The 27,926-nt window shown below is 40.0% G+C and overlaps 1 protein-coding gene and 1 long non-coding RNA gene across 5 annotated transcripts in view; one reads left to right on the top strand and one right to left on the bottom strand.

The window, feature by feature from the left end:
* The first annotated feature begins 370 nt into the window (after nucleotides 1-370).
* On the top strand, nucleotides 371-27,343 carry LOC131249197 (uncharacterized). The gene is made up of 3 exons (XR_009172708.1): nucleotides 371-713; nucleotides 814-882; nucleotides 26,190-27,343. It is a non-coding gene; the product is annotated as an uncharacterized LOC131249197 (long non-coding RNA).
* The window catches only part of LOC131249196 (indole-3-acetaldehyde oxidase-like), a 40,625-nt gene continuing 16,392 nt past the window's right edge, over nucleotides 3,694-27,926 (bottom strand). Inside the window, exons 7-10 of one of the 4 annotated variants that reach the window (XM_058249812.1) lie at nucleotides 20,963-21,058; nucleotides 14,742-14,840; nucleotides 12,508-12,697; nucleotides 3,694-4,144 (exon numbers count right to left, since the gene is read on the bottom strand). In XM_058249812.1, coding sequence (XP_058105795.1) covers nucleotides 3,927-4,144; nucleotides 12,508-12,697; nucleotides 14,742-14,840; nucleotides 20,963-21,058 — 603 coding nt within the window. In that variant the 3' untranslated portion in view covers nucleotides 3,694-3,926. Of the gene's footprint in view, nucleotides 4,145-6,710; nucleotides 7,028-12,507; nucleotides 12,698-14,741; nucleotides 14,841-19,936; nucleotides 20,039-20,962; nucleotides 21,059-27,926 lie in introns of those variants that run through there. The other 3 variants (XM_058249813.1, XM_058249814.1, XR_009172707.1) reach the window with 3 other exon arrangements.

The raw sequence follows: 27,926 nt of genomic DNA, 5'->3' as shown, positions 1-27,926 counted from the left end.
AGATCCTTAGTCCATTAATCTAGATATTGAATATTCAGCTCAAAGGTTAACCTATGAGATGCATACGACCAGTCCCTAGTGTCCGGTCAATCGAAATCTTCACTCAAATTTGACAAAGACTATAACCATCGAGTCTAGAATTGGTGATGAACCACCTCACTCAACCATTTAGACCCAAGAATAGTGACCTAGGAACAATACTGGATAATTTAGGTCTTGTTTATCCAACTGGCTAGGTGTCGGTTCCTATCGGTTCAACTGACAGCGCGCATTAACTTAGAATTTTAGAAAAAAAATATTTGGGGGTATAAATAACACCTATCCCTTTCGTTTCATTCCTTCATTCCAGGCCAAAGAGAGAGGAGCATTGGATCTCGGTGCTCCGTTCCATTCCTCTACAATCGCACAGTGTGAGTTGTTCCACATTCTCCCTGTCAAAAGATCTTTCAAATAGTTGAGGCAAGTCGTTTTCTAGCCGTTTTTATGAGTCTTTCTGCGAACTCCTATCCCCTTTTGGGTTTGAGCCCTTTTGATAGGTTCTTCTCGAGCCCTAAAATACCACCTCGTCGACACGTGCATAACGGGTTTCAGGTCTTAATAGTTGATTGGATGTGACCCATGCCCATATGAGAGTTGTGTTTGGGAAATGACGTCATGTGGGCCTCGGGATCATGTCGAATCCCGCCGACCTAGCCAATCATTGGATCATTAAGGTGAGTTAACCCTTTGAATCTCTAATCAAACCCTAACTTGGAAAAATTAATATAATTGCACCGAATTGAAGTTGTGATTTGAGTTTTCTTCAATTTTCAGCCCTAGGAACCATCTCAATCGAATCGCACCGTGATCAATGTGGTAGAATCGAGAAATCCTACCCCTAAGGTGATGAAATGCCCTTCAAGCTTTCCTTACACATTTTTAGTCTAATGATAACCTTAATATTTGAATAATCATGTCAATTAACCTTTGAATTCATGTAATAATCCTTGTAATCATCTTACATGCGTTAAATCTAGGCTGAATTGCTAGAACCCATAATATACTTAGCTCCTTGCTAGAATTCATAACAAGCTTATAATCCTACATATGATCACATAGCATGCTTAATTCTTGGATAGGTGATTTATACATGCGTATTCCTTAACATGCTCCAACACACTTGAATATGTTCCTTATCTTGTATGATTTACATGAACATGTATTATAACATGCTATGGCAGATTGTGAATGGGATTTAGAGGACCGAATTGCCTCACTTTTGACATTGTGGAAGCTGCATTTATATTGAAAAGGCAATATCAAACTTGTGATTATGTGGTTGTATCACATACTTGATCTTGTACCTTGAACAATTGGCCATCCTACCTTGGATTAAATGTAATTTCTAGTTGTATACTTACCATCACCATGGATCATTATGTCATTGTTGGCTTTGTTCCGATGGAATCTTGTTGTTGTCCTTTAATGAACTTAGTGCTTGGTAGGCTTTGTTGGGAGGACCCATTTTGTTGAGATTATATATAAGTTTGTGATGGTAAGGTCCGCTCATTGGACCAGGATGGGCCACTAGTTGCAAAGGCTTTGTATAATTGTGTTGTTTATGAATCAAACTAATAAAGGTTGGACTAATCATGCATTTATGACATACGGGCGCTATCGGGTGCCTAGTTGTTGTTAATGCATATACCTATAGATACTTTCGCTAGGGACTAGTGTATTAAATGAGTGACCCTTTGGTGGCGTTATTGGGGGATTATTTTCACTGGTTCATAGTCGACTGCTTGAACAACCCATTTGTGGGTAGATATTGTGGTAGCACGTACTTTCAGGTATTTTCGTTGGTTCCTAGCAACTATTACTGTGGGTGGGTAGTCATTGATAAGTCACACGCATAGAGGTATTTTCATTGGTGGCTACCCTAAAAGCGAGCTGGATGTATATCCCTAAGCTGATATGCATTCACACATTCATGCATTTAAACAAAATTGCATTGTAACAGTTATTATATTATACGTTTTCATTTATAAAACTATACTTAATTAATACATCATTGTGTAATCTTAGAGAGATTTATCATTGAGATGACTACTCGCATCTGTATGTGCAATTACACCCAACCATACAGATAACGCGGTGTAGATCAAGGCGAGTTCAAGCCGAGGGTGTCTGGTAAGAGTGGTGCGGAGCTAGCTGGCAAGGAGCCTTTACTAGCGTGGTTGAGTTGTGCAAGCCCAACCAATAGACTTTAGTTCTCTTTGTTATTTTTGACTTATGTATATTTGGATATTATGGTTTGTATAGTTCTCATCTGGGCAGATATTGCTTTTAAACTTGTATACTTTTAGATATTAACCAGCATTTTCATGGGTTTAATTATCTCGAATTATCTTTGATGTTGTTAATTAAATGCTACTTTGATTATTAATTTAGGAATGAATGATGAATGCAATTCAAGTTAAGAATCCATTCATCATTCAATTAACACTCTCGAATTCAGGATCCGAGCCTTCGTACTTAGGCCAGGTTTTGGGGCGTTATGTATGTCCATCATGTAAGTCCCCCTTAGAAGTGGGCCATTCATTATTAGAAGCCAACCTATAATGTGCACCATCCATTATATAGGGCACATCTTTGATGTTGGTCATCCATCATGTAGGGCCCATCATCGACATTATTGTCGGACGTGGATTGCGTACTAACCCACCCGTCTCTAGCCACGAATGGGCAACTCTATGGGTGGGCCCACTCTGATGTATCTATTTATCCACACCATCCATCCCTTCTCTCATATCATTTTAAAGGTATGTACACAAAAATGAGGCAGATCCAATGCTCAAGCGGACCACACCAAATAATAGGCTTGGGTTGCATTAAATGCAAGTCATCCGTGGTGTGGTCCACTTGAATGTTGGAACTGCCTTATTTCTGTGCTCATACCTTATAATAATCTGAGAAAAGGGATGGACGGAATGGATAAACAGATACATCACGGTGGGCCCACCCATGGAACTGCCCGTTCATCGCTAGAGATGGGGGGGGGGCGACGTAATCCCCTTATTGTCCATCATGTGGGGCCCACCTTCAATATCCATTGGCCATCATGTAAAGTCCCCTTTGATGTGGACCGTCCTCATGTGGGCCCCATATCTGATGTGGGTTGTCCATCATGTGGGCCCACTTGAATATGAGCCACTCATCATTAGAGTCGACCTTTGGTGTGGATTGTCCATCATATGGGGCCCACCTTGATGTGGCTGGCCCCACCTTTGAAGTGGGTTGTCCATCATACCCACTCATTTTGGATGTGGGATATTTATTATTTGAGGCCTGCCTTTGATGTGGACCACCCATTATGTAGGCCCACGTTAATATGTGTGATCCATCAAATGAGCCCCACCTTTGATGTGTACAGTAACAGAGATTAAATAGAACAGTGGAAAGTTAAAAAAGCTAAAGAAAGAATCTCACGGGATAACGAGCAAAGGTGGCTACACCATACTTGTTCTTTAGCTCCACCATATATGTCTATAAACTACAAGTCCAATTCAGGTATTCCCACAGCCAACTCCTATTTATCAGAACCTAGAGGTCCTGCTTGGAAATCAGCCAATGGTTTGGAACAAAGGCATTTTGAGAAATGTCCATTTATGTTTTGTTATTTTGTGTGGTTCTTATGTTTAAGGAATTTGTACATGGAGATACTTACCCTTTATATATACAGCTCATCATCAAACATTTGTTCTATCTTTTAACAGTGAAACATCCTTGGATTCTCAGAGATGACAGAAGTCAATCCATCTTTATACACATGCACACTAGAATGGAAGTAGAATGACATTTACACACACTTAACATTACTCCAAAGTCTTAAATCTTCGTAAAGCATCTGAAGACAGTGAATATACAACCCAACCAGAAAACCAATTTCATTGATGAGAAAGCAAGGTTTGTAAGTACCTCTCCACATTGTCCAGCCCACAAAGCTCCTTGACCACGGGCATGGTGGCTGGGACCTGCAATTGAAATGTGAATGAGGACCCATCATGGCCACTGCAAGAAAGGAGCTCTTTTCTGGCTTCTTTAATGGCTTCTCTTGTTGCACAATAAACTGAGGCTGCCAGAAGCAATGGGGGCTCCCCAGAAGCTGCAAAAGACAATTGGTTACTAATAATCACCATGTAACTTTTAAAGATCTCGCCCCATCTTGACAACAGGAAAAATAATTATAGGTATTCAGAAAAAAATCTGATCAAAATGACGCACCGAGAGAATCTTAATCTATTTTCTTTTGTTTCTGGAATTATTTGTAGAGGAAATAATCAAGAGAAAAAAAATCCACAAAGGAAGCTCACCAAGGGAGAACCAACATATAGCCAGGCACATAATAATTAGGCTAAAGATTTGTTTATATTAAAACCAGATAACTAAATGTTTTAATATTAAGTATTCTTGATTGATGGCAAGTTGCAGTGACAGATAATTTCCTACAATTGATCAAAGAAATTTTGGAGATTTAAGAGTGACAGCTTTAGCCATTTTACGTGTGGCTCTTTTAGGAGTATTTTGGTAATTCCATGATGGGGGAATCAACTGCATTTATTTAAATCAGAATGCAGATTGGACTGCCTTAATCTTATTTATCCTCTCCCCATTGAGAAGGCAATCGATTCATACTAAACAGTTATCCTGCTCAGGCATGTTTGGATATGTGAAAACCATGCAAAAGCAGGGAAAAGGAAAAGGTTTTTAATTGAAGTGGCCTTCTTTGTTGTTAGGATAGCATAGAAAATAGTGGATTCCAAGAAGTAATCATTAAAATTTTCCATAGTTAGGATTCTCTAGCACAAGATATGAAGTGACCTCATTCTAACAAATATGATATTTCCACTTGCTATCTAAACAATACTCACTTCAAAGTGGAACCAGTTTTTCCCTTTGATTCCATGTATCCAAGCATGCCTTTCACCTCAACAATCATTCTTCTTTAACATGCATTCTAGATGATTGTTAATTATGGAATGAACTGTTAAGAACCTAACCAATATGCCAAAAGCTCCAGGACTGAGCGAAGGCATCATCTTAGGCTATTAAATCTTTGGGATTGTAACATTCCACCATGCTTCGCAGCTAACGTCCACGGTGGCCCACTTTGTGGCAGCACCCACTCTGGCCTCTTTTATAGGTAGCCCTTTCCACACTCGGCAACTACACTCTGGTCGTCCAGGTAGCCCTCTCCACATCATGGTGGCCTTCATGCTGGTCCAAGTTGCCCTTTCCATAGGTCGCATCTTCTGTGACTTGAATATAGGACATGGTGTTAGCTCTGATACCAGTTGTTAAGAACCTAACCAATACGCCAAAAGCCCCAGGACTGATGGAACACATCAAGTTAGGCTATTAAACCTTTGGGATCGTAATCTAAAACCATAAAGGGAATGGAGTAACTGTAGAGGTCTTTTGCATTGTTGAAAACGTAAGCGAGGGAGATGGTCACTACACTGACTTTTTGGGGAGCTGGTGGGATCAGGTGAGGCCTACTTCCAGTCATGGTACAATCTTAATGGATATGCATAGTGTACTCAGATTTTCAATTTGTAGCAATGGGGCCATGGTTCATTGATACGAACCATTGTCTTGTTGAATAGATTGTGGATGTATCTTGCTGAGACATTGCTGGCCACCTAGCCCTATCCAGACACGAAATAACCACTTTCCAGTGATGCTTTAGCATTCTTTTGAAAAAGCCTTAGAGAGCTTTGCTAATGTCTCCAGTCGACCATTTCTAGGACTTGCCCAAAGATCTCCTTCATGCTATTTTTCAGGCATTCGGTTTTTCTTTCCTTTAAAAAAAAAAAAAGGATATCAAAGTAAGGAGATGCTCTCCACGAAGACAATGGATAGCAACCTCCAATTAAAGGGAAGTCTAAAGGGCACCATCTGTGGCAAGAACACCTGCTATGGAATTATAGTCTGACAAGAAGTTAGCCTAAAACCACCGCTGCTTGAAATTGTACGCACATGCTGAGACAGTCTTTGAACCAAACCTTGTTCTCTTCAGAATCCTCTGCATCCTGAGTGGAGGATGGTTCATCGCTCAAGCCAAGTGTTTTTTATCTCATCCTTTTACCAGACCTGCTATGTTCCCGATTTCCATCCACACCTTCACAATCCAAAATCTTCCAACATGACTAAATCTTCAACTGTCATGTGCACAGAAGTAGGTGTTGCTTTCTTCAAATTTCTACTACCGGTTGATCCTTGGGCAGTCTTCAGTGTATTCACTGTAGGTGGTATCTGCATTGGAGAAGAAGCTGAAGCTTTGCTAACGGCAAACGCCACAGAACAATCTTGATCCTTTAAAAAAAAAAAAAAACATTGATAATTTTATTGATATGAGGCTGAAGCCTAAAGAATACATACACCCACAGACTGCAAAAAATTATAGCTCAAGCCAACTACTTGGAAACTAAGCTATAACTTTTGCTGCTAACGCCCACTCCATTACATATGATTTAGCCCTCCAAAATACCTCCATTACTCGACTTTGACAATTCCTGGAACAACTCTCATTCCTTTCCTTCCATATGGGCCAAATCCCTGATAATAGGCTTAACCGCCAAACTTTCATACCAATTTCCCCTTTACCTCCACCATGCCACATCAATAATAAGCCATCAATAGTACACGGCATCGCCCATGCTACACCGAAGAAAATGAAGAAACTATCCCATAGCCTTGTTGCAAATGAACAATGCAAAAAAAAAAAAGATGGTTTGCCAATTCCTCGCCTCGATAACATAGTACGGAGACATTCGGAAGAATCATCGTTCTCTTTTGGAGATTATCCATGGTTAGCACCTTCTTCCTCCCCACTAGCCAAGCAAGCGCTGCAACCTTTGGTGGAGCACCATAACCCCATACAAATGTTGTAGGACTGATCTCCTCACCAACTCTCACCCTCATAACATCCTGTAACAAGATTTAACTGAAAATTTGCTGGATATGTTGTTAAGTCGTCTCATCAAATCTGATTCAGAAATCACAAGATTCGCATTGGACAACAACTCAAGATGACCAATAAACTCTTTGAACTGTACCTCATTTAAATTCCTTCAACATGGCAGGGCCCAACAAACTTCCTCACCTTGAATAGAGAGGCATCCATACGCCCTCAAATCTGCTTCACTTGCCACCCCCGCCAAATGTGGAAATACTACGCTTAATTTTTTTATTTTTTATTTTTATTTTTCATATATCTCCCAGCCATTTATCCTCCCAAAACTTAATCTTTTTTCCATCACCCAAAAAGAAACCTATCTCTAACCAAATTTTGCTTTTAACCGACTTGACCCTTGGCCACTTAAAATATTTATACTCTCAAGAGCACCGACTCTAGATAATTTGTAAAAGCCGACAAAATAGGAACGAAATGTTGGCAAACAGTCAAATGTGATTAGAAGAAGCTAGAGATGCTTGAAACTGCAGGGAGTCTTGAGTGTGACAAAATCATCCCAAGCTGTCAATGTAGAGAAAGGACTGCCATTCGAATCAAACACAGGAGGGTCATCCTCGTCTTTCAACTAGAATGAAGAAATAGGTGAACCAACATATCCTTGAACGCAGCAGAACTACTGTGAGAATCAGCTACAGAGATGAGGAGTCAAACATACATGCATACTCTAGGCGATCATAGACCAAGGTGATTGGCTGGATATGTCAACCACTCCTTGTCCATACCAGTAAGCGATGAACCTACATTGTCGACAATCCTTGCCAGAGATGCCGAAATAGAAAAGGGCACCATATTCAATTTCAGTTTGTGATAATACCACATGATAATGCATGCCTCTTGCATGCATATTGAGACACCATTCTAACTGGCTAATCGCATTATAAAAGGACCACCAACTCTTACAGTCCTCAATCTGTGGAGCTCCAAACAATGGTATACATGCCAGGCATAGGGAAAATGAGAAGGGTAAACATCATTCTGACTCATGCCATTATCTAAGAGTGGGCCACCATAGGATTTCTAAAAGTTGGATGCAAATCTATGAAATTAGTGTAACATTTTCCCGCCCGCAATTCCTCATTCGATGAGGAATTGAGTAAGGGCGGACTAAACTAAAGCATATCCTAGGGAAGCTAAGAGCTCAGATCGGAGCTAAGAGCTCAGATCGGAGCTCTGATCATATCATATCCGAGGTAAAGGAGCTAATAGGCCACTTTTCTTTAATAATATCGTTAATTAAGATTGAGATGATAGATAGTACTTCAGAGAATCTTATCTTAAGATTCTCTGTACTAACATCTACATGGGAACAATAGGGCAACCAGCCCCCCATAGGGGAGGGCGGGTTGCCAGCTCTATTCTTCCACCGGGATACTGTATGGAGGTGCTTTCTGTTTCTACAGGTTTGTGTTAAGTGTCAAAAATGGCTTGAAAAGCTTTATTTTGAGAAGCGAGCGTAGGGCTTCCCGGAGAGAGAAGCCCGAGCAGAGCGCTTAACAAAGTAATGTGCAAGCGAGCCGCAGCGAGCGCTAACCTGGTCGGACTCCGGATAATAATAAATCTCCGGGCCCCGCAGGGTCTGTAACTCAGTCCGCCGAAGGCGCTTCCCCATTCGCGCGCGCGCGCGCGAGCACACGTGTACGCGCGCGCGTATATAGTACGCGTGCACGTACGCCCGCGCGTAAGCGCGTACGCCCGCGCGCGTAGATAGTACGCGCGCCTGTCCAGAAAAAAAATATTTAATGCTGGCACAAAGCATTTTATTTTTTTTTTGAAGGCAAGCTGTTGGCATGTGGGCCAGATGGTTTCTGACTGAGGTGTCACACAGCCACATTGTCTAGTATGTGGCTAGTTCATATGGAGTACCTCGATTGGTCTGCCCCTCTTTACAGTGATGACTACAGGGGATTCAAATCCTCAATTTGACTGCTCTGATGGTGCAGTAGGTGTATTGTTGATGGTGCTGAGCTCATGGTTACATTAGCACTTAGCAGATGTCTTTGCCTTTGGGCTGTACTTGGAAACCCACTCAGTGCACTTGATACAGCTGCCGACCTTAGCCTTCTTGGCAAGGTCAGACCACCTTAAATAAACATTCACGAATGTCATCAGAAACGGGAGTCCCAACTGCTCCACCTCTTCAACAGTTGAGATGTCTCCAGAAATTGGCAGAACAGTGATGCCTTTTAACTCCAAAAGCGAAAACCCAGTTCACCATTTGTGACAATGCAAGCATGGGAGTCAAGAGAAAAGTTTCCAGCCCCTATCCCATGCTCAAAAGGCACCATTTGTGACAATGCAAGTGTGGGAGTCAAGAGAAAAGTTTCCAGCCCCTATCCCATGACTCAAAAGGCAAGTGGGCAGTTGGAGAAGCGCCGGATGTAGAAGCAACTTTCTTGACATAGGGCAAGAGAAAGAGAAAACTAGTCAAAATAGAACATGTACAAAGGACTTGAAGAAACAGCTCAGCATGCTGTGTCGCACAGGTTGTGTCGTGTTACATGTTGCGGTGATACAGGGCCAGGCTGGCAACTTGTTGTGACAACATCAGCCCTGTCATGGAGCACATGTTGTCGAAGACACAAGCTGTATTGCAGATATTCTGTCATGCCAGACTAACCTTGCCACAGACTATGTCACCCCTGGTCAATCCCATTGTGCAGAGTTTCCCCGCAACAGCAACACAGCAAAATGAGAATTTTGGGGAAGATAAAAGATCTTGCAACAAATTCCTCACGCAAAAAATCCCCTCATCAACTTCAGCCTCCCAACAAGCTAGACAGATCCCTGTACATGGGATAAGGCCAAAAAGCCATTGAATTCAAGCATATACCCCTTTTGCTGCAGCATAAACCTGCCCTAAACACTGCAGCTGAAAGATACAGCTGACAAAAATCATGGCTGCCAAAAAAGAAGAAAAAAAAAAGGGAGGAAAAGGGGGGTGTATTACCCTTTGCCATTGCCGAAAATTCAGGGAGGATTGTTGGGAATTGAAGACAGCTCAAGTGAGCAAGAAAAAGAGGCTTGAACTCTTAAGGTTTTGAGAAAAAAGAATTTCACACTTTTTTTATAGACAAATGAATGGTTAAAAGACTCCCAAACAATTTGAAACTCAAGGACAATCTCAGTAGGAGAAAACATTCATAAAATCCGGAGAATTGAGATTGTCGGTCAGATACAAACAGGTCATGCATGCTTAAATTGTGTTGTGGGAGGTTTAAAAAAATCCAGCAACAAAGATGGCTGCGAGAGGCTTTGGGTTCTGTGACACCCATCAGCATCCTGCAATAGGCAACCTGTGACATCTGTTCTGCTTCACCGATGCCCATGCTGTGACTGACATTTGGCATATGCCTGCCCTGACTGAGATCTTTGGGGATGATACGATACTACAGTTCAGCCAAAATCTTTATGATTTTCATCCACGATAGCATCCAAAGACTTCTTTAAGGTTTCAAAGTTCTCCCAGCAAACCAGAACAACCTGTTCAAGAATGATGGCTGTAGAGAAGCCTTAGCCACCCTTCCTTGAAGGGAGCATTTGTTGACAAGTAAAATTACACTAACCCTTGATACAAACATTCTACAGTTTCCAGATCACTTCTTTTCACATGCAAGATTTCATGCATTAGCAGATCAGGAGCAAGTCAAGCTTCAATGATCACTAATAACAGCTATTAATCCCCACTAGCTTAGATGGTTAATTAGATAGTTCATCATCACACCATGGACTATCTCAACCCCAATTGTAAGTAGATGGAGGTTTTAAGCACCCAGTCATGTGTCCTTGATGAGTTAGGGCTCTAGCAAAGTACCAAAACAGCCTCCGCGGCACCAGTGAGCTCTCTAGTTCATCTTCTGCAGCGCCCACGGTCCATCCGGATTCAAAAGTACACCAAGGAGGTCCCCACATCAAGTGCACATGTGAAAGAAGGAAAATGAAAAATAAAAAATAAAAAAATCAGGCATTTCAGCCGCTGCTGCAACATAGCGATCTTGGCGATACAAGACCTATCAAGATAGGGGGTGTTGCCGGTGACATGCTGTCAACAAAACCTAAATAGTCTCTGCGACAACTAGTTATAACCGCCTACTAGGAACGAGAAAACATGACCGCCTACTAGGAACGAGCAAACATGATTTGTATTCCTTCCAATGGTCTTTGAGGCCTATAAATAGGAGCGAAAACAACTAGAAAGGCATCAACAATGTGCCAAAATCTATTACTCTGCCACAATAACATCTTGAATGTCTGCGACATCCACATCGGACCACAACATCCAACTTCTTGTCCATGACACAACCTGCAACAACACTCCAATCCAACTGTTTTTCCTTTGCTTTCTTCGTTGCAATTACATATAAAACTTAGGAATGTCCACAAGGTGCAATCCAATACTGACTTTAGTGAGTAGCTAGAGTGAGGGTTCTTTTTCTTCTTTTTTTTTTCCTTCTGAGTGGTAATGCCCACAAAAATAAGGGTTGGAACCATGTAATTGTGCTTTATTTCAAGTTGAATAAAGTCAAAGAGTTTGCTGCTTTGCAACCTGAAGTGTGTGCTTACAGCAGTGTTTTGAATAGCACCCATAGCGTTAGCAAATAGCTAAATTCCCTACAGCATACGCTACAAGGGTTGTAACATATGTAGCGTCGTAGCGTACATTACATTTTTATTTTTATTTTATTATATATAAATGGTATTTGTATTTTGAATTTTGTACTTCATACTCGCAACTTGTGAGATTTTAATTCCTTTTCATACCTGTGACTTGTGGTTTCAATTAGACATTATTAATTAAAGCGGTTTGCTTGGAAAGTTTTTGATGTGACAATGATTTGATTTTGTTTATATGTGATTGGCTTTTGATAAATGATAATTAATAACTTGTTCGAAACACACACACACATGCACGCGCGTGCACACACATGTTTGTGTGTGTTTTTTTTCCTTACTATTTATCATATTTTTCTTATTTTAAAATAAAAAATAGAAGTATCATGTAGCTTACGTTACACGTTACAGAGTTGAATGGTACACAACACGCTACCACTATTTTAAACACTGGCTTGCAGTGGCACTCTCTAAAATGGTTTGTGAACCAGCAAGCTGTGTGCATTGAAGTTGTGCTCATTCATTATCATATAACTGCACTAGTACATAGGCATGTTGGGTTTTCCAGTATGACCATGTCCAACAACTCATGTCTGTGGTTGAAACCAGGCCATGTTTGCATCTATTTAGAGTAATTTATGCTCATTTTGAACATGCAGACCTAGAATGAGGCTGCATGTGGATGCACCAGCGATTGAACTGCGAACTTTCAGTTTAATCAAGAAAAAATGATTTTTTATCTTTGATGTTTCCTGATAATAATGAGTAGCCCTCAAATTGCAATTTGGTTATTTTCTCCTTCATAGACCAACAATTGCAATTCAATTCAATAGTGCATTCAAATGCTTCCTAACTAAACATAAAAGAGGAAAAGGAAAAAATACCTTTGGAGGAGAGAACACGTTTTTTGTGATGACCACTATTGAGTAACTCAACGTTGAATTCTTTTGGGATGGTATCAACACTCGGGATCTTGTATGTCCATGTTCCATCTGAAATAACCAATCCGTCTGAGTTCGTCACACATTCTTCGAGCATGAAAAATCCAATTCCTTGGACAAAAGATCCTTCAATCTGTAAGAAGTTAATTCAAAGGTGAGGTGTCCGGCTATTTACATGGATCTGCTACAGACAAGAATTGCTACAGAAGCAAGAAAGGGTAGAACCTAAGTGCAATTAGAAGATTGTAATGGCAACTAAGAAGAGGAAGTTCTGTGCTCATTAATCATTGATGCATTGACATGCATGCAGGCTTTCGTTATGAATCTTTAAGCACAGCCAGATAGCCCACCTACAAACACAACCTTCACATGTAATCTGTGGAGAAATGTATATGCACAGATGCATCCCATTTGAAGTATGCAACATCGCCAATGCAAATTGATGATGGGAGATCATGTTCGTCAATGCACCGATATGTACACATTTTTTAAAACCATACGTAGTGTGTGCAGTATCGATAGTATCGCCCAATACTATCAGCATTGGGGCTGGCCAATATGAACAGCCTGGAAGTCTATGGACTTCCAGGCATCGCACTAAATATCGTCAAATATTGCATTGTATCAGTGATATGTCAATACAATGTGATATTTTAAAAATATAGATATTATATGCAACTTGGTATTGATGTTACCTTTGATGGTGTTGTTGATACTTTCCTAACCGATAGCCCCCTTTCATTTTATATATATATATATATATATAAACCCTAAAAATCTCATTTTTCTTCAAATCTTTTACTTGTAATCCATTCTTGAGGTAATTTCGACCAACCTTCTTTCATTCTTTGGAGAAACAACCAGATTTTTGTGTGTAAATCGAGATCGGACAGCGGGTGAGCCTGATTTTCAAATGCTGAGATTTTTTTTAAATCCTTTAAAAAAAAAAACTGTAAATCACTTGGAATCACTAGAATTAAGATGAGTATTCATGATTTTGCATGTTTTGCATGGTCAGTCATGATTTCAACATCTGATTTGTGGATTTGGGGATCTGGGGGAAATTTGGAATTTAAAAATAAAAAATAAAAAATCCCATTTCTTTTTTTGAACGATGATAGTATTATAACTAAAAGGCCAAAGCCAAAAAAAAAAAAAAAAAATCATAATGGACCTTGATTTGCAAGTTATGAGTGTTGGCCTGTTGGGTGATCTTCATATTAATTACACTCTAATTTGTGAATTTGGAAAAAAAAAATGGAATTGGAGAAGATCCAATTTCACCCCTTTAAATTGCAATATGGAAAAATCACATTGGACATGTTGGAGGCCAATCTACAAATTGAAGCAGGTTTTTGGATTTTTTGAAATTAAAACATATTAAATGTGTATTTCAACTTCTTCTTTGGCTTTCAAATGTATTGCTTTTGTTTTCATAAATGTCTTCTTAGATTTATAAATGCTACTAATTGATTTTGAATATAGTTGTATCACTTTTGTCAGACAACACACAATTTAAGACCCTATACGAATAAACTTATTATGTGCATTGTTTTTTGTGATCTTTTGATTTCTAAGTATGTAATGATGTCTTTTTTAACATCCAATGAAGTGTCATTGAAAGATTCGAGCAATTTCCCAATATTTCCCAATGTTTTCCAAAAACAGTGATACATTATGCGATACATGAGATATTTCCCATGCGATACCTGATATGTTTCCGTATCCTGAGGGTGTGATACATCCGTTATTACCCGACACTGAAAACATTGATCATATGTAGGCAGCATATTCACTAAAACTACATCTAAATGCATCTTCATGTGTGTATATGGGATCCATGCACATGCAGAATTGTATTGCTTCAAACAAGACATGCATCTCCAGGCACACATACATTGAGGCCACTTTCACTGATGCACCAAGAGCATGTGTGCTTTTATGATGTGCCTTCAAGACACCCTGATAGCCCATCTATTATCACTTCCTTGAAATGCACTTGCATGCATGTGTGTGCGCACTTTGGAGGGACAGAAATGCACATGCTTATCACAAATTATAAGAACAAAAAGTGCATCTTTGGAGTGGATGCCATAGCTTGCAGACTAGATAGAAAAAAGTAAAAAGAAATAAAAAACTAAAGCAGGGTCAGTAACTAGCAGTGATGTCAAGCTGACCTGTCCCAAATCCACGGCAGGGTTTAGGCTCTGTCCACAGTCATAAATGATATCTGTTCGCAAAATTGATGTAGCACCTGTAAGAAGATCTATCTCCACCTGGGATACAACATCGGAGTTTAGTATTCGATGATGCAACTTAGATGTTTGGAGCGACTAGGATTCCCTGTGTGTGTGTGGCCCACCGACAGTGGATTGACCTGATTTTTGCACCAAGTGATCTTCAAGGCGAGGCCAACCCTTTCAATAGCTTGGATGTCGTGTGAACATGACAACTTGGTGGTATGTACCAAGCCCATTGCCAGCCCTACTCATTGGGTGGTTGGCAACAACATATTCAGCGATGCGACACCCTAGTTGTTGTGGCAATCCATTTGTTTCCTACACTACAGGCTGCATGATGAGTAAATCAACCCAATTATTAGACCCAGCCATTGATGGTTGGAGCACACAGATCGTTTGTATCTGTCACGTGTGCCACATTGGTACATGAGGAAGCATGTAGAGGTGAATGCAGAGGTGAATGCACACAGGACCATACTCAGATGCATTGGAGTCACTCAAGCTGAACGATTAAAGATCTAACCATTAGAATGCACATCAGGCCCACTAGAGGGTCATGATCAACAATCTAGCCATGGTTTTAAATATAATTTTATATGACTCAGTTTATCACCTTTTGTTCTGGATGATACGAGTCACACAATGGTACGGGGCCAAAACAGAAACGATGTTGACCAGGCAAGTCGCACTCCGAAACCGGTACTTAAATCCATGGATCTAGCAGATCTGGCAATCCAGCTTTAATATCTGACCTTCCAACCTTGACCACATCAACGATCTGTATTGACCTGATCAACCTCTGGAACAGATCCATGTATTTACTTAAGGAAATAATCATTACCCGAATTGGAAAATCAAATGGGCCTTTAAGGAAAGTTGGTGGTTGAATAACAATCCAAGTTCAATCCCTAGTGGTTTTGCCTTTAAAAAAATGACAATGTACAAAAAGCTATTAGTGAGAAACATTCATGTTTCAAAGATTGGTGAGGGACTAGAAATGATGAAAAGCTTGACCAATATAGAAATGCCAAAAAGATTGGTAAGAAGGACTAAGCAACTTAAGGTTATGATGACCTTTAAATAGAATAGGGCCAGAAAGATGTCTTCAAACTAGCAAAATGAGAGTGAGGAAGGGTAAGGATCTAGATCATGTTAGATGCATTAAGAGAGATGAGTAGAGGTAAGTAATCAAGGACAACAAAATCAATGAAAGGTGGAGAAGCTATTTTCAGAACTTGTTAAATGACAACTATATGAAGGGAGAATATATGTAATTTTTGTGTGTACATAATTCTTTGTACACTTGCAGAGTATGTTATCATTTACATTAATAAATTATTGTCATGTGTGTGTGTGTGTGTGTGTTGGTCATGTAATCTAACATAATATTATACGAAGGAACTCTAGATCGATCACTATTCTTCTCCTCCACGGCGACTCTGGACCTTCGTGCTTATTCGGATGCTGATTAGGCCGGTTGCGCTCTCACACGAAGATCTACCACTGGCTACTGTGTTTTTCTCGGCACTTCTCTCATCTTTTGGAAGTATAAGAAGCAGGCCACTGTTTCCAAATCAAGCATAGAAGCCGAGTATCGGGCGATGTCCGCTGCGTGTAGTGAGCTTGTCTGGTTACGTGGACTTCTTTCCGACTTGGGCGTTCCTCTACAGAATCCTACTCCACTCCATGTTGATAATCTAAGTGCCATTCAGATTGCCTCTAACCCGGTTTTTCATGAACGGACGAAGCAATTGAAATTGACTGTCACTTTATCTGCGAGAAATTTCAGTCTGGGCTTATTTCTCTTCCACATGTTGCATCCCATGATCAGATTGCCGACATTCTCACCAAGTCCCTCACTTCTGCACGTCACTCATTTCTAGTTGGCAAACTATTACTTGTCGATGACCAGCATTAGTTTGAGGGGGGATGTTAGACAGGCTCACATACCTTGTATAGCTAGTATACCTTGTATAGTTCGTTTCCATAGGTAGAAGATTCTGATTTTATTATTTTCCTTGTATAGATGACTATAATCTCTATATATTCAACCCATTTTGGTTGTCTCAAATACAGAAAAGCTTTCATCTCCTCTTGGGTTTTCACCCCTCTCATCTCTTCTCTACCTTCTATGTTCTTCTCTAAATCTCTTCTATTCTCTCGCTATCAGAGCAGAAATTTTCACATTGATCATTGCCACAGGTTCTTGCTAACATCAGCAACTGTACAACCAACGTCATAACATGTACACTCTGTACAGACAGTTTTCGATCAAGAAAAGTATGGATTGATGAAGCTTGATTTTAGAAGATTTGTCATGATTTTTGTGGCATTTTTCGGGCTGATATGAGGTACATTTGGACCATTTTTTGCATCCAACAGAAAAACCCTAGATTCATGTTTTTTTAGATTCCTTCCAAATCGACTATTATTTTTTAGATATTCCTTCGTAAGGTGGATTGGTTTGACCTTATTGGGCTATCCATAGCCTTATTTTCAATCAGTTGGGGTTTTTTGGTGATCATTTGGTGAATATAGCGGATCGGCTCCACCATTCTTGGGTCCTGGAGTCCTTGACTATATATCATAAGCCTCATTGTATATTCCAATTACATGTGAAGGTGTCTATGCATAGATTCAATCAAGTTGGAGATGTGCAATGCTGGGATTAAATCTGTGATGCTATTTTGGACCTTTGAGCTGTAGAGGACCATAGACCATATGTAGTGCTTGAACTAAAGTTATGTGCCCTTTGAGTACTTTATTTTGTAGAAAAAGGTGTTACATATGAGGTTTTTTAATATGGGTACCAATATGGAGGACATTTTTTCATCTTGGTCCATTATGGGGCCTTCAAAATCCCATACTTCGTTGATTATGACTGTCAAGTTGAATAGTAATAATTATCTACAATGGGCTCAATCAGTTGAGTTGTTTTAAAGAGATAGAGGCAGACTTACATGTATATTAAATAAAGCTCCCGATCCTACAGATAGAGATTTTAAAACTTGGACTAAGGAAAACTACCAAGTTAAGGCTTGGTTACTCAATAGTATGGAATCCTTTGTGAGTAACTCTATTATGTTTTTTTACCTCCGCCAAAAAGATAACATACTCCAGAGGTGTACAAAGAACTAGGCACATGCACACGTAAATTGCATATATTCTCCCTTCCCATAACAAACACTTTGAAAGCATAGGATAAAAGTAAACACAAACTTAGATAACATCGGAAACCAAACCATAAATACTTTGGTAGAGGATATTTGTAGTGAAAGAAGCTTTGAGAAAGATCAAAACAAGGCAGGCCCTTGGACCAGATGGTATATCAATAGAGGTTTAGAAGTATATGCTAGATACTGGGTAATTTTGGTTGACAAAGTTATTTAACAAGATTGGAAGATCGAAGAAAATGCCGAATCAATAAAGGAAAAGTACCATGGTACCTATTTATAAGAATAAAGGAGACAACTGCACTAACTATTGTGGGACTACACTTATGTGCAATACTATGAAACCTTGGGAGAGAGTCATTGAACAAAGACTATGGCATGAGACGAATGTATCAAAATTTAGTTTGGTTTCGTGCATGGTAAGTCGAACGTTGAACTTCTTTTCCTACTTGGACAAATGATAGAGAAATATAGAGATAAATGATCTTCACTTGGTCTTTATTGACTTAGAGATAGCATATGATAGGGTCCCCAGAGAGTTAATCTGGTAGGTGTTGGGAAAGAAAGAAGTTTCAAGAGGATATATTAACATGATTAAGGATATGTATGAGGGAGTGGTAACAAATGTGACGACCATTAGTGGAGAGACAAGTAAGCTCCCAATTACTGCAGACTTATGCTAGGGGTTGGCATTGGGCCTGTACATTTTTGCATTGGTTATGGACAAGTGGACAAGGATGAGGGAGGGCATAAAGCTTGATTATGGATGGGTTTCTTAGAATCTAAAGGATTTAAAATTAGTTGGACTAAAACAAAGTATATGGAGTGCAATTTTAGTAACAATAGGAGAGGAAACGAGAAATTAGTTAATATTGTTGACCAAAACTTTCCCAAAATGATCACTTTTGGTATCGTAGGTTGATAATTCATGAATGGAGAGATTGAGAAGGATGTCATCCATAGAATTCACATATTGTGGAATAAATGGAAATGTTCCTCTAGAGTTTTATGTGATCATTGTGTACCACTCCAATTGAAAGGGAAATTTTATAGGATTGCTATAAGACTAGACATGCTTTATGGGAAACAATGGTGGGCAGTTCACGAACAACATGTTCATAGGATGAGTGCAGCTGAAATGAGGACGTTGAGATGGATGAGTGGCAAGATGGGGAAGAAAAAAATGAATGGATTCAAGATAATTGAGTAGTAGCACCGTTAGGTAATAAGACAAGGGAAGTAGGCTTAGATGGTTTGATCATTGCGACGGAGACCAAGAACTATGCTGGTTAGGAGTGCGTTGGTACAAATTGAAGGCTCTAAAAGTAAAAGGACAGGGGGAAGGCCCAAAACGATGTAAGAAGGTATTCCGTAATGGTAGAAGTGGCCATAATGGTCACCACCATTGCCTTTACGATACAGGCTGTAACAGCTGTTACGACTCCCATAATGACCATTACGGTCTCTTTTTTTAATTTCAAAAAATATGAAAAACCTGTATCTGCCCTATAAGGGACTATTACGGGTCATTACAGCCTTTATAGGGGGCGTAACGGGCCGTTACAACCTTTTCGTCCGGGGGGGGGGTTATAATGGGCCATTATGGGAGTTGTACTGGCTATCACGAGTCATTATTTAACGGCTATTGCGACCCCATAACGTGTAATGGTTGCCACTGTTACCTTTACATAGCCGTTATAGCACACCATGGACATGATTGGAGGTTGTTAGAAATGACTTGATGACCTATGGTTTAAATGAAGTTATGGTTCTTGATAGAGTGGAATGGTGGATAAGGCTTAGATGATGATGATGTGATGATGATATGGCCTGTGAGGCGATAATCAAAGTTCTAAAGGTTGATCTTTCGAGCCTCAAAGAGATTAAAACAAGAGCTAAGGCCTGGGGTTGTACAGAAAAATGCAGACACGGACGAGTCGAAATGCACCAACTTCATACCGTCCAAGGATGATTTGTAACTGACAATTGGTTAGGAAATCAATGTTCTGACTTCGACTTCCGAGTTCAACTAGGCCTTTTCTTCAAACTTGATGTTTTGGCCAAGCCCATGAAGAAAAAACCAATATATATCTATAGGGTTAGTAATGAGAAAATAAAACAACAAAGCCATGACCTGCATTGCAAGAATATAATGGTTAAAAAGATGGGTGGGTTATAGTCAGGCTTTGGGAGAAACAAGAATAGGCAAATGGAAGAATAAAATTGTTTCTTTTTGTAATCTTGGATGGATAAGGTTGATTTTGACAAGGAATACAAAGAACATCTTTGAAAGAGAGTTTCAAAATCAAAGAATCACCTTGTCCACAGCCATAGATATAGTGTCCTTTTGGCAACCATGCCTTACATGCAGCCACATGGTTTCATGAGCCAGAGTACTGGGCCCCACCATGATGGACCATACCCCAAGCCCCCACCATGATGGACCATGCCCCAAGCATCTCCCTGGTTGGACAATCCTAATCCTTCAATTGGTGGCTTGCAATTAGATGGCTATGAAAATATAGAAACAGCACACGTTCTCGTAAAATATGCCAAGATCAGATGGTTAGGATCTTCCAATCTGGGAGATCCTGGTTAATGGACATAGGGTCAATCCAGACTGGGCCCATCAGGTCAATAGCCTGGATAATCAAACCATGAGCCTGCTTATAAAAATGATGTGTGGAGGGATCATATATTCCTCTTAAAATCAATTACCACTAAAATTTGAATTTGAGGGTTGTCCAGAAATAGACTTTCAGATTCATCCTTTAATAAAATTGGCCATGTTTGTGAAAGAAAAAACTTAAATAGATGAGTTGATCATCAGCCCAACATAGACTATTTCATTAGAACCCCAAGAAACCAGTGATTTTTCGGATTAGTTGCTCAATGCCAAGCTATACTAGTCAACTTGACCACGTAATGAATCAGATTGTTGGGATCTCTAAACAGCAATAACAAATAAATGGGCCATGAGTTCACCTCGCTCACTGCAGCACCATAATTAAGATATTTGGCAGACTTATGTTCAGGAACCCACAAAGTACTTGCTGATAAGTTCACTGCCTGGAGATTCGCCTGCAAATTAAAATAGAGAAGGAGACATCAATAAGTTCACTGATTGGAGATTAGCCTCACAAATGTAAAAAGGGACACAAAATGACAGGCAGGTTTTATATATATATATATATATATATATATCCAAAGGAAAATTGCCCTTATGGTTGAAAAGGTAACATTACTCATGGCTTAGACAATGAAACACAGACATGTAAAAAAATATTGTCATTATTATATCATTTTTTATATTGTTTAAAAATAATTATAACATGCTATCATTTTTTGTTATTTTAAATATTTGTGGACACATTGGCAAATTGACTTTTAAAAACCAATATGCACACCCATATCTGTATCCAACTGAAAGCAAAGAGCAAACGATGTAGGCTAAGAGAAACGATTCCCTTTTTGATTTTCTGTGTATTTGAGACAACCCTAAAGGGTTGAATATATAGATCTTTACAACGTCAATACAAGGTAAATATTAAATACAGAATCATCTATCTAAGGAAATTAGCTATACATCATCTATCTATAGAAATGAGCTATACAAGGCATGTGGCGTGTCTAACATCCCCCCTCAAACTAATGCTAGTCATCAACAAGTAATAGTTTGCCTACTAGAAATGAGTGACGTACAGAAGTGAAGGACTTGTTGAGAATGTGAACTTCTCTTGGATGAAGTGAAATGAGCCAGACTGATCATGGGATGCGACATGTGGAAGAGAAATGAGCCCAGACTGAAACTTCTCACGGATGAAGTGACAGTTAACTTCAATATGCTTGTTCCGTTCATGAAAAACCGGGTTAGAGGCAATTTGAATGGCACTCAGATTATCGACATGTAATGGAGTAGGATTCTGTAGATGAATGCCCAAGTCAGAAAGAAGTCCAAAGTCAAGAAACCAATAGACTGAATGGGTAGTTTAGTGTCATCCGCAGTAGAAATAGCCTGATTGCCAGTGTAGGGACAAATGTCGCGAAGATGGGAGACGGCACTGTTGAGGTCAGATATTGCATATCGGACCCCAGTTATTGCCTGGATTTACGAACATGGTATTGTTTAACGGCCCGATTTAATCGTGTTTGTGCTGCAAGGTGTATTTACGAGCTTAGACTGAAACAGGGTGCTGAAAGCACGGATTTAATGCTCTAAAGTCACCAAGTCAAGGGACGGACCTCAGGAGACTAAGATCGACGGATTTACACGCCAGATATCCGAGAAAATCGAAAAACTGAACATGTTGAATTTTAGCTCCCGGATCCCTGCGGAAGTGGGTAAAATGACAGATCAGCCCATAAAATCTTGATTTGGGGCCCACCTGATCTTTGGATACGCTTCGATTTTGGTTTCAACCCCGGGGTGGAAAAACAGATGAATGGAATGGATCTATCATACATATCTCAAGTGGCCCCACTGGCCGTGCCTATGCACAGTGCACAGTTTTCGCATAGTGGGCCCCACACATTATCCATATGGACAATCCAAACCGTCCATGAGATTCACGAGGACCCTATCACTCAGACCTAGGAGGTGAATTTCAAAATTCATTGGAGATCCGTTTTTAATCGTCCAAAAGCAAGAACAGACGGTGAGAAGATCTGGTACAATGGGCCACGCCAAACTTGAAACAAACCCACTTTTCTTGACTGGTTTTTCGGTTGGAATCAAATGGACGGCGTGGATTTCTTATTAGAACCCGATCGAGGACCCCACCAAAGATCAGCGCAAGCCCTGTTACGCGGACGTCCGAGAACTCTGGGCGATCTGATGCGTTGCACATCAAACCCATACATCAAGACGATGATCCAGACCGTTTATAAGCTTTATATGAGGATTTATACCGTCCCTACGTGATCGGATTGCTTAAGTGGAGCAATCTGTCTTCCCAAGAAAGAATTAAACGCAGCTGTTCGTGCGTTTTCTTGCACAGAAATAGAGTCCTGTTTGGCCGCGAACTGCAAAAGCTTTACGCATGAGTTCCGCACCGACTCCACCATTCCCACCAGCCGACCGACCCCTGTTGTTCACCATCGTCTCTTGGACATGGTCGGATGACAGTACCCTTTCTAACCTTCATATCATGTCGATTGGTTGTTAATTAGTTTTATTCTGTTGTTTGCTTTGTCTCCTGGGCAGGGTTTGGTGATGGAATCCATTCGAATTCATATATCTTTCATCAATTGAAAACTATATCAAAGAAAGTTCAGTTCGATTTTCATGATGGGACTCCAAGTCTAGTTGGGTTCTTGAAGCAGGCATAAGATCTCCCTGATCTCTACAAGTGGATCTTCTGAATCCCTAGTTTCCTACCTCTGAATTCTTTAAGTTTTAGATTAATAATTCACCATTATTATTGCCAATGTAGGGATGAATGTCGCGAAGATGGGAGATGACACCAGTCATATGATTGGAAGCACCTGAATCGAAGAACCATGGAGAAGATGAGGATATACCTGACATACCGGCCGCAGAAAGGGCCTGCATGATCTACTGTAGCATGGTAGGAGTCAAAGGTGAAGAAAGACCTTCAGCAGAAACAGTAGATGCAATATCACCAACAGACGGCTTGGAAGAACTGTCGCAGAAGTAGCAGAAAGAGCACGACCACGGCCATGACCTCGATCACCACGTCTACGGCCGAATGAGGATGCATAGGCACGTGAACAGCAATCCTGAATACCATGACCAGTCCATCGACAGTGAGCGCACTAATCTTTGCACTAAGTAAGAACCTGTCCCACTTTGTTACATCCACGACAAGTTAAAGGAGTGGAACCACGGTTTGGGGTAGAGGTGGATACAGCGAGTGCCAGGTCAGATGGTTCCTGAGATGGTCCTTGAGAGAGGACTTGCAGTCGTTGTTCCTCAGCTAATAGATCATTAATAACCAAATTCATTGAAGGAGTTGGGCTATGGTTCAGGAGAGCAGCCCTACAATGCTCAAATTCTGGACGCAGCTTCATAAGAAACTGTCAAACTCGCGCACTATCGCACATTGTTTGGAAAATCTTAAAGATATTAGGGAATTCAGGATCCATCATAGCCATCTCTTTCCAAATTATAACCATTGTAGAGTAAAATGTTTGAATACTTTTGTCACCCTGAGTAAGGTGAACCAGATCTTGTTCCAGGCGGTATAACCTAGCTGCATTACTCTGTTGATAAATAGTCTGGAGATGCTCCCACATTGCCTTAGCAGTGCGATGTGGCATGAGGCCAACAGCAATTGACTGATCGACCGAATCGAGAATCCAGGTAATAATCCGTCCATTTTTTATTTCCCACTCAGCCACTTTGTCGGCATCTATGGAAGTAGGGATAGGAACAGACTCATCAATTAGTCCCCACAAACCACGACCCTTGAGAAAACTCTGAAAGTGGATGGCCCGTAGATTGTAGTTGGTACCATCAAAACTACATCGTGGGGCCTTTGTACGAGATTCTTTGTCTATAGTTAGGAAGAAGGTACCTCGCAGCAGGATATCCGATTGCAGTGACAGGCAATAGATTAGAGATGTGCGCAGATCAGCAGGGATGGAGCAGGGACGTGCGCAGCAGTAGGGACGCAACAAAGACGTGCGTCGCAACAGGGGCACAGCAGGGACGCAGTAGGGAGGGGGCATGCGGGCGTGCACAGCAGGGAGGCAGCCGAGGCATGCGATCGGATACGCCTAGAGAGATTGGACAGGTGTGGGGAGATCGGATGGGGGTTGGGAATGGTCAGACGGATCTATTGACGCAGCAGGGATGCAAAAGGAGTGCAGGGGTGGTTCGGAGCAGGGTTTTCTGACGCAGGAGGGGCTGGATCTGGCAGGAGGTGGTGCCGGTGATGAAAGAGGTGCCGGATCAGGATCGATATGGCTTTGATACCATGAAAGCAAAGAGCAAACGATGTAGGCTAAGAGAAACGATTCCCTTTTTGATTTTCTGTGTATTTGAGACAACCCTAAAGGGTTGAATATATAGATCTTTACAATGTCAATACAAGGTAAATATTAAATATAGAATCATCTATCTAAGGAAATTAGCTATACACCATCTATTTATATAAATGAGCTATACAAGGCATGTGGCCTGTCTAACACCAACACCAATAGATATGTCCCTTTTTAGATCCAACAGATCATGATGGTACAGAAAGAAGCAATAAACAAAAAGCAAAACGTACAAAACATGGATTTATGCGGTTCATCGTGGTGTATGAATATGACCACAGGCGAAAATTGCAAAGATTTCACCACAAAAAGTTTTTATAGTACCATTGAAAACCACAAATAAATGAGCTGTTTTATCCACTTAACCCTAATCCCGATCAAAAGAGGTTACATCATATTGACTGAAACTATTGAACAAATTGAATCACCAGCGAAATTTTGGCAAGAATATTATTAATGGCTGTGGATGTGGGCTGTAACATGGTAAAGCTCACCTAGCCTTTGTTTTGTCATTTCTTTTGTTATTAAGGGCATGTTTGTTTTTCCAATTACCTCAGTGAATGAAAGGAAATGGGCAAAAATTACAATTTACTTGTTGGAGGATGTCATCTACATTTGACCACAATAATGACATGTTTTCATTGTTTGTTTTAGCTATGAAATATTGTATGGATTAAGATTTTATAATGTAAAATTGGAATGATTACAAATGCATTAACCTCTACGCTATCGCGTATGCATATGACCCTCATTTTATGTGCCCTAATACTAATTCAAACAAACATTGGGAAATAATGATGGTGGCCCACTTACATCACCGTGGAATTCGACAAAACAAACAGGCCATAAGGGTAGATTTGTCTTCTTCTCTTGTTATAAGGGTGCTTTTGTCTCTTCTTTTTTCTTTTTTTTGTTTTTTTTAATTAATATATATAAAGAGGAGGTGTGGACGTCCATACCAGAACAACCCTAACTCCATCTCTCTTTTTTTCTCTCTCTCTCTCTCTCTCTCTCTCTCTCTCTCTCTCTCTCTCCCTCTTCTTTTCTTTTCTTTCCCTTCAATCTACAAAGTTACATGGTATCAAAGCTACCTGTCACTTATTTAATCAATCTTGTATCCTTCTATCCTTCTTTTCTTCTCTTATTTTTTGGCCTTCTCATCCCTCTTGTGCTGAAAAGTTTTTAAGAATCTCTTTTTTGTTCTGCCCAGCGGCCCAGCCTTTGTAATGGTTTGTCCATGCAAAGGTGGATGATGTGTTCATGGTTATCATCTCTAGTGTGTGAAATCAAAACGTGTGAATGTGTGGGCTGTTTACTCTAATTAGATGCCGTATTCGTGATCAATTGTAATATGTGGACATATGGGCTGGTTCTTTTCTCAAGTAGTGTGCACACCGTGTGAAGCATGCAAGTTGGGTATTCGTTTATCACAGAAGGTCAGCCCGTGTTTGTGTAAGTTTGCAATATCTATTCTAATTCCTTGTTCCAATGGAGATGAATGATGATTCAAGAACTAGATTCATAAATCCACCCGATTTTGTAGGGATCCAAATAACCTCTATTAAATTAAATGGAACAAATTATCTTCAGTGGTTAAAATCCATTTAAGTGTTTCTAACCACCAAGGGCAAATTAAAATATTTGACTATCGAAAAGCCCGACGAAAGTGCTAGTATGTATGATCAATGGATCGAGGAATTTATGACATGGTTGTGGAAAAGTATGGAAACATCCATTAGTGCGAATGTAATGTTTTTGGATACTGTAAAGGAAGTGTGGGATGCATTATGAGAGATGTATTCCTCTGACAAAAAAATATCTCGAACGTATCAGTTATTTGAAGAAATATCTGAGTTTCGGCAAGGAGATAAATCACTAGGTAAATATTACTCTAAACTTGAAGGAATGTCGAATGTAGATCAACCTTTTACTACTGACTTGGAGAAACAACATCATCAATGAGAAAAATTTCGTGTAGCCAAGTTTTTTTTAGGTTTGAAGCATTAATATAAGCCAGTTCATGCACAAATGTTGGACGGTAAAGATATGCAATATCTGAATGAGGTGTATGCTCACCACCAACATGTATCTCTTAGCTCTTCAAGGAAAGACAACAACAACTCTGCTTTAGCCTTCTTTTTTGGCCGAAGCTGAGATGGTGTCCGTGATGGTAGAAGTAATCAAGGTAGTCATGGTGAAATGGGGAGAGGTCGTGGACCTAGGAAGTTCTCCCATTGTGGACTTATTAACCATTCTATTGAAAAATATTGGGATCTCCATGAAAAGACAACATCAACTAATTAAGCATCTTACGTTGGAGAGAGCAATGGCCCACATTCAGCTAGTTCTACTTCTGCAACTCAACAATCACATGTCTAGGTAGACTATTACGCTCACTCAAGATCAAGGTGTTCTGTATCCATTATGATTTGCCTGTAAAGGCAGATACGTATAGGTAACAGCCATGACCGTTACACAATACAGGGGTGAAATGGGTCAGTTGGCTTTTTGGGACCGTATCGGCCATTACAGTGGTCGTAAAGGCTGTAAAGGCCATTATTTTTCTCATTTCAAAAACTTTCCTAGATCATTTTACCATAGATTTCGACCACTCTTACTACAATTTTTAAGATTAAAATCGTAGATTGAAGTGATTTGAGCAAATAGAAGCTCCGAGGACCTTTTTTTTCAAAAAATTGAAATATTTATGCCTTTTTTTATGATTTCAAGTTCTAATGCTCGATTATGATGTGTAAACATTAGAGACATGTGATCATGTTGAGAAATTCACTCGACAACCCGATACAACACACTCACCAAAGAGTGGACCATTAAACTACCATAAGCATGTTCAAAACAAAAAATGAACACATATTTGGAATATTTACATTATTCTGGATTTTATAGATATTTTTTCAGAAATTTTCAGGTAAAAGAAAATTTTCAA

The sequence above is a fragment of the Magnolia sinica genome, chromosome 6 (genome assembly GCF_029962835.1).
Source record: "Magnolia sinica isolate HGM2019 chromosome 6, MsV1, whole genome shotgun sequence".
Taxonomy (NCBI): domain Eukaryota; kingdom Viridiplantae; phylum Streptophyta; class Magnoliopsida; order Magnoliales; family Magnoliaceae; genus Magnolia; species Magnolia sinica.
Note: the sequence above shows the minus strand (reverse complement) of the source record. Positions and strands in the feature narration are given on the sequence as shown.